Raw genomic sequence first — 16706 nt, 5'->3', positions numbered from 1 at the left:
TGTTCATCACCACCCTGATAAATCCTGTGGTGTGTGTGTGTGTGAGAGAGAGAGAGAGAGGGGGGTGGGGGGAGAGATTCATTCTGGATTTGGGGAAATATCATACTACTTACTCTACATTTATATTCTGTAAAATATAATAATATGAATACTAAACTTTCTTAAATAAGGCCAATACGTCAGTGGTTATTTTTCTCCAATTCTTCAGAAATATGGGTGGCTTAGGAGGTCACAGGCCCTCAGTGGGAAGCTATTGCTATTATTCCACAAATTAAACAGGATGCAGCTACGAGGTTACCATCTAAATAACTGTATTTCTACCCATGTGGCGGTGCTGCCATCAACACTGGTCAGAGAAGCTCCATTTACAATGGGCAGTGGTAATGGCAAAGCCTTGTAAGTGGTCAAAGTAATAAGTAAGCAATCATAAGGCTGACAAAGGAGTCAGCCATTATGTGACATCAACGATACTGACTCCAAGGCTCAAGGAATGTGGCAAGGAGAGGACAGAAATAAAAGAGCCAAAGAAAGGGGTGGGATGAGGTCAATATGTGTTCTTTGGAACACAGCAATGGAGCTGCATTCTTAATCTCAGGACAGTTGTGTTTTCCTGTGCGAGACTGGGCCTGCCAGCATCTGGCAACTCTCTTTTTTTTCTCTCATTAGAAATCAAACATGCTCTTAGGAGATACAAAGCATAATAAAATAAAACAAAACAAAAAATATCACATTAATATAGCACAAGACAAACCAACAGACGGAAAAGAACCTAAGAGAAGGCACAAGAATCAGAGGCCCGCTCATTCTCACTCAGGAGTCCCATAAAAAACAGTAAAATGGAAGCCACATGGCATATGTAGAGGACCTGCTGCAGATCTATGCAGGCCCTGTGCATTCTGCCTCAGTCTCTGTGAGTTCTTTGATCATGTTGACTGAGAGAAACTTGCTCTTCTGGTGTCCTCCACCCCCACTGTCTCTTAAACTCTTTCTGCCTCCTCTTATAGAGATTAGAGATTTGATGGCCATATCCTATTTAGACCTGAGTGTTTCAAGGTCTCTCATTCTATGTATAGTGCCTGACTATGGGTCTCTGTATTCTTCCCATCTGCTGTAGGAGGAATCTTCTCTCTCTCATAATGAAGCTCATTCTCTCTCTCTCTCTCTCTCTCTCTCTCTCTCTCTCTCTCTCTCTCTCTCTCTCTCTCTCTCTCTCTCTCTCCTTCTCCCCCTCTCACACACACACACTGTCAATTAAGTATGCTTAATGAAACTCCCAAGTTCAAAAGAATTAGGCTGATTCTTCAGGCTATCTGGGTATAGGGTCCAGTCCTCAGGTGTATAAGTACCACTGACACTGCTGAGAGGAGAGGGACAGAAATCCATAGCAAGAGAAATGGGGAATGTCATCCTAGAACACTGAGGTGCACTCCTCTAAGGGCAGTGTGACCCTGTGCTTGGACAGATGTGTTTACACACAATGATCCCAAAATGGGTTGATCCAAATCTGATTAAAGTCCAAAGCCACCAATCTTCACCACAGCTGTGCTCAGAGAAAGTTATAATTAATATTAACAATTTTTCTTTTCCTAAAGCTTTTTAGGGGGGTTGTGCGATGGTTCAGTGGTTAAGAACATATACTGCTCTTGCAGAGTCTCTGGGATAGATTCTTAGCACATGCATCTGGTGGCTCACTTCCAGTTCCAGATCCCATGCTCTCTTATGATCTCCTTGGGTCCCTTCTGCTCTTCTCAGGCATTAGGCACTCATGTGGTACACATAGATACATGCAAGCAAAACACTCACACTCATAAAATAAATAAATGTGAAATAAATACCCCTTCAAAGTGTCTAATTTAGTGAAAACTCTTCATACCTTATTATGCATTATAAAAAAAAAAAACTTGAAATTTTCAGCCTCGCATTCTCTTACCATAAAAAGAATGTGAAATACAAAGCAGCAGCCTGTAGCAGTTTTTAAAAAGTATTTGGTCTTCATATCCAATTCCCTACCATTTTATCTTACATATGTGCTATATCAATATTAAGAATCTAGAAGATGCACTATTTACTATAACCACCATGGAAGCTTAATGACTGTGCTAAAGATAAAAAGAGGAAGAAAGAAGACAAAGTCCTCAACATGGTGATACTAATGGAACAACAGTGGCCTTAAAGTCTTCAGTAATTCAGTGATGTCAGAGAAAAAGCCAGAAAAAGTAAAATTTTGAGTCAAAGTTTTGTGTCTGGTTGCTGAAATGTCAAGAATACCACTGAAGAGAAGGAATTCAAACCAACAATAAAACATTAACAAAGTTTAACAACTGAATTTTTAAACATGGGCAATAGACTGATAAACATCCCTCAAAAGAAAAAAAATGAATATGAAAAATGCTCAACAGCCCTACTTCCTAGAGAAATGCCAATCAAATCTACACTGATGGAGTTGGAGAGATGGCTCACTGGTTAAGAACACTGGCTGCACTTCTAGAGAACTCAGGTTTGGTTCCCAGAACCCACAGGGTGGCTTAGCACTATCCAAAAATCTAGTCCCAGTTAAGTCCATTGATCTCTTATGGCTTCTACAGGTACCAGGAATGGATGTGTTCCATAAACATACAGACAGCCACATAAAATAATTTTATAACATTTAAAAACTAGAATGAAATTATCACCTTACTCAAATAAGAATGCTTATTATCAGACAAAAGACACGAAGTACTAGAGACAACATGGAAAAAATGGAAAACATATACAATGTTTATAGAAATGTAAATTAGTAGAGGCATCATGGAAAACAGAATGGAGATTCCTCAGAAAAACATAAAAAACATCTTCCACACAGTCTAGCAGCCCCACTACATATGGGAAAGAAATGTCATCAATATTGAATACAGATATCTGCATTCTCATATTTAGTCTAACACTATTCACAGTAGTGACAGTAAATGTACATCAATGGATGGACAGACAGTAAAAATGTACATATACAAAATGAAATATTATGTGGCCATGAAGAGAAGAAATCATGCCATTAGAGACAATATAGAAGGAACTGCAAGTCATTGTGCTAAGAGAAATGAGAGAGGCATAGAAAGTACCATACGATTACATTCATATTTGGATATAAAATGTGGACCTTACAGAGAAACCATTATCAAAGGCCTCAATGGGATCGTGACTATTTCTCTTTTAAAGAAAAGTGCCTTTTCTGTCATATCTAATTACTTGCAGTTTCCCAACTGTCTGTGTATATACTTGTTTCCATCTGTGCATACTTTGCTTCAACTATTAATACTCCATTCATTCATTACACTGACAGTTTTTTAAAGCTTCTACTGTATGATAGGCACCAACATTGCAAAGGGAGCTCTTTTCTCATGAAGTTCACATTCTGGAAGGAAAAGCAAAAACAGGTCTGAAGATGTGGCTCAGTAGTAGAATGCCTGTCTAGAATTTAACCCCTAATACCACAAAAATAAAATAAAATAAAATAAAATAAGGTGATGTTAGAAGCTTAATGGAAAAACAAGGTAGGACAACTCCAAGGTATCTGTGCAGGTAGAAAATTTCAAGAAAGTAACATTTTAGCTTATCTTAAACAATATTAAGGAAGCCACACCATTTCTCTTTCACCTTCAATCCCCTCCTTTGGAAGCATTTGCAAGGACTTCCACCTTGTCTGGAATTCCTCTTTGAACGGTCCCTAGCTCTCTCTGTCTCTGTCTCTGTCTCTCTATCTCTCTCTCTCTGTTACAGCCAAGGTGATCTGGCAATTTAATATGATCCCTATGGAAATCCCAACTGGAGTGGTTTTGCGTTTGTTTCCAGAAAAGAAAATTTTATCCTAGAATTCAGTCTTTTTCCTTTTTTATTTATTGTATGAAATTTTATTGGATATAGTTTATTTGCATTTCAAACGTTATTCCCTTTCTCAGTCTCCCCTCCATAAACCCTCTATTCATTCCCTGCCCCCTGCTTCTACAAGGGTGCCATCCAGCCGCTCCCACCTCCCCACCATGATATTCCATTTTACTGGGGCATTGAGCCTTGGCAAGACCCAGGGCTTCTCTCTTCCTATCAATGCCCAAGAAGGCCATCCTCTGCTACATGTGCAGCTGGAGCCATGGGTCTGTCTATTTTTACACTTTGGATAGTGGTTTAGTCCCTGGGAACTAAGGTTGGTTAGAATTGTTGTTCTTATAGGGTTGCAAACTACTTCAGCTCTTTAATCCTTTTTCTAACTCCTCCATTGGGGACCCCATTCTCTATGGTTGGCTGTGAGCATCCCGCTCTATATTTGTCATGATCTGGAAGAACCTCTCAGGAGACAGCTATATCAGGTACTTGTCAGCAAGCACTTCTTGGCATCAGCAATATTGTCTGGGTTTAGTGGCTGTATATGGGCTGGATCCCCAGGTGAGGCTGTCTCTAGACGGTCATTATTTCGGTCTCTGCTTCAAACTTTGTCTCCGAATTTCCTCCTGTGAATATTTTTGTTGCCCCTTCTAAGAAGAACTGATGCATTCAGTTTGGTCTTCCTTCTTCTTGAGCTTCATGTGGTCTGTGAATTGTATCTTGGGTATTCTGAGCTTTTGGGCTAATATCCACTTATCTGTGAGTAGATATTATGGGTGTATTTTTGCAACTGGGTTACCTCACTCAGGATGATAGATGATATTTTCTAGCTTGATCCATTTGCCTAACAATTTCATGAACTCATTATTTTTAATAGCTGAACAGTACCCCGCTGTGTAAATATACATTTTCTGTATCCATTCATCTACTGAGGACATCTGGGTTCTTTCCAACTTCTGGCTATTATAAATAAGGCTGCTGTGAACATAGTAGAGTATGTGTCCTTGTTATATGCTGGGGCATCTTTTGGAGCCCAGGAGTGGTATAGCTGGGTCCTCAGGGAGTACTATGTCCAATTATCAGAGGAAGTGCCAGACTCATTTCCAGAGTGGTTGTACCAGCTTACAACCCCACCAACAGTGGAGGAGTGTTCCTCTTTCTCCACACCCTAGACAGCATCTGCTGTCATCTGAGTTTTGGATCTTGGCCATTCTGACTGGTGTGAGGTGGAATTTCAGGGTTGTTTTGATTTGCATTTCCCTGATGACTAGGGATGTTGAACATTTCCTTAGGTGCTTCTCAGCTACTTCATATTCTTCAGTTGAGAATTCTTTGTTTAGCTCTGTACCCCATTTTTAAATTAAGTTATTTGATTATCTGGAGTTTAACTTCTTGAGTTTTTTTTTTTTTAATATGTATTGGATATTAGCCCTTTATCAGATGTAGGGCTGGCAAAAATTTTCTTATTGTGCTGGTTGCTGTTGTCCTAATGACAGTGTCCTTTGACTTACAGAAGCTTTGAAATTTTATGAGGTCCCATTTGTCTATTCTTGATCTTAGAACATAAGCCATTGGTGTTTTGTTCAGGAATTTTCCCCCAGTGATCATGTGTTAGAGGTTCTTCCCCACTTTGTCTTCTATTGGTTTGAGTGTATCTGGTTTTATGTGGAGATCCTTGATCCACATGGAATTAAGATTTGTACAAGGCTATAAGAATGAATTGATTTGCATTCTTCTGCATGCTGACTGCAAGTGGGATCAGCATGTTTTGTTGAAAATGCTGTCTTTTTTCCCCACTGGATGGTTTTAGCTACTTTGTCAAAGACCAAGTGACCATAGGTGTGTGGGTTAATTTCTGGGTCTTCAATTTTATTCCATTTTTCTACCTCCCTGTCTCTGTACCAATAACATACAGTTTTTATCACTATTGATCTTTAATATAGCATGTTGTTAGGGATGGTGATTCCCCCAGAAGTTCTTTTATTATTGAGAATATTTTTTAACTATCCTGGGTTTTCTGTTATTCCAAATGAATTTGTGAATTGCTCTTTCCAACTTTATGAAGAATTGGGTTGGAATTTTGATGGGGATTGCATTGATTCTGCAGATTGCTTTTGGTAAGATGGCCATTTTTACTATATTAATCCTGCCTATCCTTGGGCATGGGAGATCTTTCCATCTTCTGAGATCTTCGTCAATAACTTTCTTCAGAGACTTCAAGTTCCTGTCATATGGATTTTTCACTTGCTAGGTTGTAGTCACACCAAGGTATCTTATAATATTTGTGACTATTATGAAGGATGTTGTTTCCCTTTTTCTTCCTAAGCCTGTTATCCTTTGAGTAGAAGAAGGCTACTGATTTGTTTGAGTTAACTTTTATAACCAGCCACTTTGCTGAAGTTGTTTATCAGCTTTAGGAGATCTCTGGTGAAATTTTTGGGGTCATTTAAATATATTATTATATCATCTGCAAATGATGATATTTTCACTACTTCCTTCCCAATTTGTATCCCTTTGACCTCCTTTTGTTGTCTAATTGCTCCGGCTAGGACTCAAAGTACTATATCGAATAGGGAGAGAGTAGGCAGCCTTGCACCTCACACAATAATAGTGGGAGACCTCAACATCCCACTCTCATCAATGGACAGATCATGGAAACAGAAACTAAACAGAGACACAGTAAAACTAACAGAAGTTACAAACCAAATGGATTTAACAGACATCTATAGAACATTTCATCATAAAACAAAAGAATATAATTTCTTTTCAGAACCTCATAGTACCTTCTCCAAAATTGACCATATAGTCAGTCAAAAAACAGGCCTCAACAGATAGAAGATTGAGATAATCGCATGTATCCTGTTAGAATGAAAATGAAGGCACACCACACCCAAATCTATGGGACACAATGAAAGCAGTACTAAAAGGAAAACTCATAGCTCTGAGTGCCTCCAAAAAGAAACTGGAGAGAGCATACACTAGCAGCTTGGCAGCACAGTTGAAATCTCTAGAACAAAAAGAAGCAGATACACCCCAGAGGAGTAGACAACAGGAAATAATCAAACTCAGGCCTGAAATCAACCAAGTAGAAACAAAAAGAATTATAAAAAGAATCAACAAGACCAGGAGCTGGTTCTTTGAAAAAAAAATCAACAAGATAGATAAACCCTTAGCCAGACTAACCAGAGTTCACAGAGACAGTATTTAAATTAACAAAATCAGAAATGAAAAGGGCAACATAACAACAGAAACTGAACAAATTCAAAAAATCATCACATCCTATTACAAAAGCCTATACTTGACAAAATTCAGAAATGTGGATGAGATGAACAATTTTCTAGACAGATATCAGGTACTAAAGTTAAATCGGGATCAGATAAACCATCTAAACAGTCCCATAACCCCTAAAGAAATAGAAGAAGTCATCAAAAAGTCTTCCAACCAAAAAAATGACAAGGACCAGATAGGTTTAGTGCAGAAATCTATCAGACCTCCATAGAAGACCTAATACCTATACTCTCCAAACCATTCCATAAAACAGAAACAGAAGAAACACCCAGTTCCTTCTATGAAGCCACAATTATGCTAAACCACATAAAGACCTAACAAAGAACGAAAACTTCAGACCAATTTCCCTTATGAATATAGATGCAAAAATACTCAATAAAATTCTTGCAAACTGAATCCAAGAACACATCAAAAAGAACATCTATCATGATCAAGTAGGCTTCATCCCAGGGATGCAGGAATGGTTCAATATATGGAAATCCATCAACGTAATCCACCATATAAACAAACTCAAAGAAAAAAAATCACATGTTTATCTCACTAGATGCTGAGAAAGCATTTAACAAAATTCAACGCCCCTTCATGTTAAAAGTCTTGGAAAGATCAGGAATTCAAAGCTCACACCTAAACATAGCAAAATACAGCAAACCAGTAGCCAACATCAAACCAAATGAACAGAAACTTAAAGCAGTCCCATCAAAATCAGGTCCTTAGCATTCTATCTACACCTTTTGCAAAGAACTTCCCTATGACTGACCATGTGGCCTCACTTTCCAAATGAGATAACAATGAACTTTTGTGAGAACAGGGACCCTATTTTGACTCTGTACTGCAATACCTAACAGAAAGACCCTCCAAAAGGGTAAGATCGTTGGACATGCCAGTTTTGTTGTTTCTTTCTGATGTTTTGAGATAGGGCCCATTGTGTATAGTTCAGAATGGCCTCCACTTTGAGGCAATCATCCGGCCTCAGCCTCCCAAGTGCTGGCATTGCAGGTGTGAACCCCTGGGACTGACAAGTACATACATTTTAAATACCTTGGACAAAATTTTCAGTAATCATGAAATGAGACAAAGAACATCATGGACAAGGAAATGAGTTGAAGATCTGATTGTAACTAAACACTGCAATAAGTAAAGAATTGAAGTAAGTCTTTGAAAAATGGATCAACTATCTAAGCTTCAAAAACTATGACTTCTTTTTGTTCATTCTCTCAGGGATTGACCTCAAGGACATGGAGAAAACTCCATTAATATATTGCTGCGAGCACTTTCCTTCTATATAGTAAGCTTTCTATAGATGCTGAGTATACCTTTCATGTCCTTTATCCTAAATCCACAGCCAAATAGCTGCTTAAGGAATTAATCTGAAGTTTTAAAGTTTATCCTTGTGGCTTGTCTTTAATTAGAACAAAGACTCTCCTTACATTTAATACATTATATTCAAATTGCATGGACAATGAAGCCATATAAATCTGAAAAATATCTGCTTTATAAACGTCATAGTGGCTAGTGCTTCAAGAAATTGAAGAGAAAATGAAAAAAAATGGAAAAATGTAAATTAACAGGTGATTGTAGGAGAACATATATTATTTCTTAAAAAATAGCAGAGATTTTATATTCAATACTCTGTATATTATGGCAAATATGAACAAACTGTTAAGACACTGTCCTACGTCCACGGAATATGTATATAAATGGGACATGAGTCTACATTTCCAAAGGCGGGGAGGGGAAGTACTTATGCTGAAAAGGCAAGGTAAAGGGAAGCAGGGATCTTTTTGAACAGAGGCTGACAGGACAGACAGCTCTACATAAGTCCTTGAGCTAAAATCTAAATCCATGAATAATATTGGCATGCTGTCTATGAATTAAGTCCTTCTAGCTATTCTACTAGCTGTGTTTAAACAAACCTAAAGGCACAGCAGAATCGATCAGAAATTAGAAAGGAATATGATGTAGAACAAATACACATATCAAAAACCATGTTAAAATTTCTATCAGGCACTAAACAATCAGTTTTTTAAGAAGAATTTGTTTCCTACTTACAAAAATAAGTCAAAAAGAAAACTCTCCATGTTATGGAGAGTAAGTTATTAAAAATGTAATTTATGTCCTGATTCCTTTCTCGTAACAATGCTACCAAGTCTACCTACATGGTTTCCTAGATGTTTGGGGGGAAAACAAACTCAACCATTCTCATTGGAAACATTCTTAAGTAATATTCAATTAGGTGGCATCTTCTTTCAGACATATCTGCCATTCCTGATGCCAAGCAAATGAAGGTAGAGACATAAAACTCAAAGACAATCACACTTCCAAAAGAAGGATGTTTAAGAAGGATGAGATCATCAGCTCAAGAGCCAGAGACTGCAAGGATTTAAACCTTGCCTTCAGCACATGCTACCCAAGTGAATAGCCTGAAGGGCATTACTCACCTCATGGTACCTCAATTTCCTTGCTAGGAAAACTGGGTCTAACAATAGCTCATATTCCTGGGATACTATTGGGATTAAATGAAAAGACAAGAAAAAAAGTTTAGTGTTGATCTAAGTTAAACAAAATGTTCTGCTTATAGGCAATCCCAAACATCATAAGTATGTTCCCAAGTGAGTTGAGAGGACCTAGGTCTAATTCTAAGGCCTGGCTTCTCTTCCCCTTAGGGAGACTGCCAGTCCTTGCTGTTGTTTGTAAGTTAAGTCTCAGGATAACAGTGGAACTGAATATCCATATCCTTGTACAACAGACCAAAGTCACCACACAACTGGGCAGGCCATGAGGCTATGATACTTGCATGCTATATATGCATGGCACGCAGGGCTCCAGGACTTCTGACTGGAGGCTCTTGCACATTTATTTATTTTTTTGACAATCTGATAACAAAGCACATGGCCTGGGGAGTTCTGCCTGTTACACAGCAGCTGTCAGCAAAAGGCTTAAAGGTAACCCAAGTAAAACACAATAGCCAAGATAACTACAAGGCCCCTAAGCACAAGGCCTATTAGCATGTGTCTAACAACAGCTTGACAGCCAACAAGAATGGGAAAAGTTTCAATAGGATCACAAGTCAGGAAATGTAGACTTAGTTTTGTTTTCAAAATACAGAATTGTAAGAGAGAGAGAGAGAGAGAGAGAGAGAGAGAGAGAGAGAGAGAGAGAGAGAGAGAGAGAGAGAGAGAGTTCTAGTATATCTGGTTCAGAAAGGATAGCCTCATTCCACCTAGGTTCCCCAGCTAGTATCAACCTCTGGCTTCCCCATGTATTTTCACAGGTAGGCATACCCAGATAAGTAATGTTGCACATATTATACACAAACAACAAATGCCAAAATAATCATTCTAAAATGTGTTATACCCTTTATGTTTAAATAGCATTCTTGAAATGACAAAATTATTCAGGTGAAGTAAAGATTGGGAGTTACCAGGAGTTAGGAAGAAGAAAAGGACATGGCTAAAACAGATGATATTGCTAAAACTGCTGCATATTTTGGCTATAGAAGGCACACTACTCTATACAAATTATAAAGTTATCCTAACCAAATACAATGAGTACATATAAAATAGTTAAATCTGAAGGTTAATGAATAATGTGTCAGTTTTCTACATGAAATCATGCAAAGTTAACAAGCATGATAGCACACACTTCTAATTCTAGTAAAAAGTAGGAAGAAGCAAACAAAAAATCACCTTTGGCTACATACTGAGTTCAAGATATTACAATACTCTGCATGGGTTACAAGAGATCTTATTACAAAAAAAAAAAAAAAGTAAAAGTTGGGGGTGTAGCTCAGTGGCTTGCCGGACATGTTCAAAGCCATCCCCAGCATAGTATAAACCATACATGGAGGCATAATCTATAATCCCAGGACTAAAGAGGTAAAGACAAGGTGATCAGAAGTTCAAGGTCATCTTCAGCTTTACAGTAAATAAAGCACCAGTTTCAGGACCAGATTGGAATATATAATACTTGGTTCTATATCTTCTTTGTGTGTCTCAAGGGGGCTAGTAACCCCACAGGAAGACAAAGAGAGCCAACTAACCTGGACCCTTGGGGTTCTCAGAGTCTGAACCACCAACCAAAGAACATACACAGACTGCAACTATGCCTCTCTGCTCACATGTAGCAGATGTGCAGCTTGGTCTTCATGTGTGTTCCCAACAATTGGAGCAGGGGCTGTCCCAAAAGGTATACCCTGTCTGTGTGATATGTTCTAGTAGCTGGGCTGCTTTGTCTGGTCTCAGTGGAAAAGGATGTGCCTAGTCTCACAGAAACTTGATGCGCCAGGGTGTGGGGATACTGGGGTGGGGGTGGGGCTTTCTCAGAGGAGAAGGGGAGGAGGAAAGGATTGTACTTAGTGATAATGAGGATGGGGGCAGTGAGTAGGATGTAAAGTGAATCAGTAACAAAAATAAATAAATGCAAAGCCAAAAGAAAAAATTAAAAGAAAACAAACAAACAAAAAAAACTTCCATATATTTGGCCAGGTATGGTTGTACATACTTTTAATCCTAACACTACAGGGACAAAGTCCCGTGAGTCTCTATGAATTTGAAACCAGCCTTATCTATATAGCAAGTTCCTTAAGGCAAGTTCCACACGAAACAGAGCTACAGTGAGAGACCCTGTCACAAAAAGGTTACTATTGAAATGTGGTGAAGGAAGGCAGAATCTATTATTCCTTACAATTATGTTCCAATCTGCAATTATCTCAGGGTAAAAGTGCAATAAAACCAAGCAAGTTACATGTGAAAATGACTATGAAACAGGACTAGGGAGTGCCCAATCTGATTCAAAGGCTTTTGAACTTCTGCAGTGTCCAGAAGGCACAAGTGCCCCATTACTAAATAGCTGATTAATCTTCACAACGTACTTCTAAAAGAAACCCTAAAACTCATCATTTTACTAAGAGACTAGGTTTTCCAAATGAGACTGTACCAACTGTCAGAACAAGATGTTATAAACTGCAGGTTTGACGGTTTGTTCCTGTGTTCTCCATTCCCCTGAGCTCCCTGGAGTGGGAAGATACTTAATGGTGAAGAGTACATCCCTTAAAAGGGAAGGGAAGAAAACTAAGTACATTCTTCCTGCATACTGGAAAGTCATGGATTCTGTTACATGAGATGAAGGATGCTGTTCCTGGAACAGTGTCAGAGTCATTCAACCTGAAGTCCAAAAACTGTGGTTACAGTGTATTGTGTTTCATGGGCAGGGGGTGGGGAAGTGTCTCTCACTGTAGTCCAAGCTAGCCTAGGGCCTAGGACACTCTGAAACTGCCTTGGCCTCCATGAGCCACCCACCATAGTTTGCTTAAAATAAGATGCCCCAATGAAGAGTTTGAAAGATTAATTGAAAGGCTTTATTGAATAAAGAATTCTCTAGAGCAAGATATATTGAGCCTGCATTGCATGAAATGAAGCTAAACATGACAGTAGCTTAACATCAAATGGTAGGCCAATTAATATTTCTTGTATAAAATTGTGTGTAGAGCTGTCATACAAAAACACAAGTCTGCAGCTCTGAACTCACCTGTGGAATGTTTTAAAAGGTATTAGAAGAAATGGGTACCTTTTCTTGTACATGTTCCAGGTCAACTGCACAGAAATGTACAAAACCCCCTTTACCCTCTCCTGATTTCCAAATAATAATCTTAATATGAACATGAAAAATGCAAGTCATCCCATGAGACTGTAAAACTGACCAGAGAATGTAAGGTCTGAATTAATATGCACTACATAAAACAAAGCCAAGAATGCCTATGATTTCCAAGTTCATGTAGGCGCATTTAATAGTTTACCTATAAGCATTTCTTTAAGTTTGCAGTGTTCCCAATCCCAAGTGCTGTTTTCAATACAATTGATTCAGTTAAGTATGACTCTACATAGAAAAAAATGTTGTTTATGTCAGCAAAAGGATTGCTGCTATAGTATATAAGAGAACAAGAAAACTCGTCACAATTAACAGAACTATTATATATTATTCAATAAATTGGAGGATTCATTTTAAGGGAAAGGACAAATTTAATGTTTTCAAGCACAAATCACAATGTCTAGGTTATCAGGCTGCTGTTAGCTTGGTCACTACTATTGTTAAGATAGCTCTACAATTAATGCTCAGTATATTTGCTTTTCTTTCCATCTAAAACCCTCTGAGAATTCTGTTTATCATCACAGTGGGGATAGTTTCTGCCTGCCCTTCCCCTTGGACCATGCATTGTAACTGACATGACTCTGTTCCCTTTAAATATAGACTGAAGAAAGTCCCACCGGAACCATCTGATCACTAAAAGATATGGTGGTAAGAACAGTTGGTGAAGAGACAGGGGAAGAACATTGGACCTCAACTGGATCAGAGTAAACCTCATCTACCTCATTTCTCATATGATTCTTAATAGCTTTAAATAAGACATAGAATAGCTCAATGACATTCAAGATAAAAGACACCATTGACACCACAAACATGAAGAGGATGAAGATGGTTTTTTCTGTGGGGCGAGAGAGGAAGCAGTCCACCCGATGGGGACAAGGAGACTGTTCACAGATGTAAATGGCACTCAGAGTAAATCCATAAATGTACCACTGGATCAAGAGGAAGGCCACCTCGAAGACAGACTTGAAGAAGATGCTGGCCATGTAGGTTAGCAGCAGTCTGCCTCTTATTTTCATGTTACTATGTTCTTCACTGCCACACCTGAACTGCTTTCCTGCAGTTAGCTGCGAGTGCCTTTGCACAATGGCCCCATTAAAATGAGCAACTTCAAGTTCCCCCTCTTGCTTGTTCCACTTCTCATGCCGTCGAATCTCATAGTACACACGTGCCAGGTGTAAGAGTGTAGGCACAGACACGAAGATGACCTGTAGGACCCAGAGGCGCACATGAGAGATTGGGAAGGCTTGGTCATAGCAGACATTTTCACAACCAGGCTGCTGAGTGTTGCAATGGAACTCAAACTGCTCGTCACTCCAAGCCGACTCAATAGCAGTGCCCAGGAGCAGGATTCGGAAAATGAAAAGGACCTTGATCCATACCTTCCCTCCAGCTGTGGAGTAGGGTTGAACCTTTTCTAGGAGCTGGTGTAAGGCACTCCAGTCACCCATGTTGCCTGTTCGTTGTTCTTGCACTTACAAGGTGGGCACACCAAGTGAGTGCACGCCTTGGAGGACGAAGTGAAATAAGACAGTGAGTTCAAGAGTCACACCTGCCTCAACTTTAAAAGCCTGCTGCTGTTTCATACCTTCCCTACGCCCCCCTAATAGAAGAAAATTGCTGACACCAGGTAAAAGCTTCTGTGAATTCATTTTCATAAATGGTAAGTGCTCCTACACCAGAACATATGTGTACCTATAAAGAAACAAGTTACATAAATGGGAAAATAGATAAATTTAAAGGTCTCCTTCTCAGTAGAAAACAATTGCCCAAAAGAATGAGTCAACTGTTTGGCATATTAACAATTCATACTCATTCATTGATTGATGCAGCTGCAGAAGGTGGGACATTTCCCAACGAGACAGTGGTATTCATTCATCCATTATTTTATTCAGTGTCTTCTAGGTGAAATGTACTATAATAGGCATGGGCTCTTACTGGTGAGTAAAACAGAATATACTTGTGGGACATGAAATCAACTGGGAAAAAATAGATCATTTCAAATATGGTGTTTTGCTGGTACATTCCAGTAATCTCAAGCCCTTAAAAGGCTGAAGGAGAAGGATCACTGAGAGTTCTAGGCCAACCCAGGTTACTATTGAGTTATCCTGAGCTACAGAGATCTTGTTTTTTAAAAGTACAACATTTCATTAAATCTATGATATATTGATTAAAAGATAAATCACTTCACAATTCTGAAAGGGATCAAGAAATCCAGTATAGGACACATCCTACATCTTAATTTCAAAACAGTGTTGTGTGTTATATAATTAACGGATGGCTCAGTGAACAAATAAATATACAGTAATTATGCATGTAAATAGATGCTGAGAAGAGAACAACCCAGAGGCACTGGCGGAGAATAAGATTAGAGATAGCCGTACAAGAGGCAAGTACAGGATTTCTGGGTGAGAGAGAACAAAGTAACAAACTCTAGTCAAAGCACTAAAAGGCAGGAAGGTTGACACAGGGGGCAGTGTAAGAGGTGAAGGTCACAGAAGAGCTGTGTCAGACACCACTGGGTGCAGAAACAAAGATTACACCGTGAAACTAGGACAAGACTGAGGTCATGGAAGACATTACAAATGGTTACCGGAGGCTTTGCAGGGTGAGTGGGAGGGCTGACAGGACAGGATTCTAGCAGGAACACATGCATCAGGAAGAGGGTGGGAACTGTGCTAATGACTTTTGATGGCAACAGAATGTGAAGAGGCTACCGAGAGTGATGAGGATGTGGAGAGATGGCCCAGCAGTTAGGAGGACATAAGTAGGATCCAGGAAGGACTCAAGATGAAAACCTTTTCAGGAGGAGCACTGCTACCATCCCCTGAATGTGGGTGGAAGCTCCTAGGATGCAAAATGTGAGGCAAACTGTGCTGAGCACCTGCTAGTCTTCATCTGTTTCCTTCCAAGAGCCTCTGTTTCCTTGTGACCAAGTTCTCAAAGCAAAAGCAGAATGAAGGGCTTTCTGCTTCTAATTCAAAGCATAACAAATGGGTCTCACCATGAATGGACCACTGACAAGTTTTACCTGACAACTAATATTTTAATTAAATATTTTCAAGGCAGCAAATCATTTATAAAGTCATTTTCATCTACTGAGTTAAAATTATAATCATCATGCTTAATAGTTGAATTTGTCTACTTCAAAAAACATTTTCCCAAACATAGTCATTGTAAAAAATTGGGTGTAATAAAACAGAAAAGTACTTTTTACCACAAACACAGTAAGAGTTTGCCAATTAATAATCAATTTTAAACATTTTAAAACTAATTTGTTTTTTGTTTTAATGGCCATTCCTCACAGTTCTTTCTGTGAGAAAAACAACATTGAAAATGAACCCTAGAAAAAGGGCAAGATTAAGGAAATTTACAATGTGTCAATCACCTGAGATTGTTTGTGACACTTATCCAAGGGTAAGGACAGAAGCTTCCCCAAATTAAATTTTTTAGCAAGTTATCAAATTACAAGGCTTCAAAGTACACAGAGTACTTTCTCAGCTAGATAAATAACACATTTTAGATGAACTGTCCTCTGTCGCACAGATTATGAAAGTAGTCCTATTAAGTGAGAGCCACCAAGATCTAGAGTTTATAATTAGTTCCTTCCTCAAGGTTAATTGAGAACTAGTCACTGGCAGTATAAGACTTGCAAGTTTAGTCTCATTCATTTTTCACATTCCAAAAAGCTTCAGCCCTAGACATCTGAAAGTGCCTTAAAAACTGAGAGGTTTCTACAAAAACAAATAGGGTGAAATAGTAAGGAAAAACCCCAGAACTACTTTAGCAGAGTCTATAATATGTATTCAAAAAAACATGCTGGGGGGATCAGGAGTCATGATAGTTTTAGTTAATTCAGGACACGGTTCTTAGCAATTTTCAAGAACTAGATGAAGTTCTTGAGCTTTTCAATTTTTTTG

At 38.8% G+C, this 16706-nt stretch overlaps 2 protein-coding genes across 3 annotated transcripts in view; both read right to left on the bottom strand.

Annotated features, from left to right (window-relative positions):
• The window catches only part of CDKL5 (cyclin dependent kinase like 5), a gene marked incomplete at both ends in the record, with an annotated part of 129399 nt that overhangs the window by 91413 nt on the left and 21280 nt on the right, over positions 1–16706 (bottom strand). The window lies entirely within an intron of this gene.
• On the bottom strand, positions 13380–14237 carry LOC308415882 (gap junction alpha-6 protein-like; the record flags this gene model as incomplete). The annotated part of the gene is made up of 1 exon (XM_080910894.1): positions 13380–14237. One exon carries the CDS (start codon positions 14235–14237, stop codon positions 13380–13382), a length of 858 nt encoding a protein of 285 aa, XP_080767020.1.

The sequence above is a fragment of the Micromys minutus genome (genome assembly GCF_963924665.1).
Source record: "Micromys minutus genome assembly, chromosome: X".
Taxonomy (NCBI): Eukaryota; Metazoa; Chordata; class Mammalia; order Rodentia; family Muridae; genus Micromys; species Micromys minutus.
This window is presented reverse-complemented; position numbering and strand designations above follow the sequence as displayed.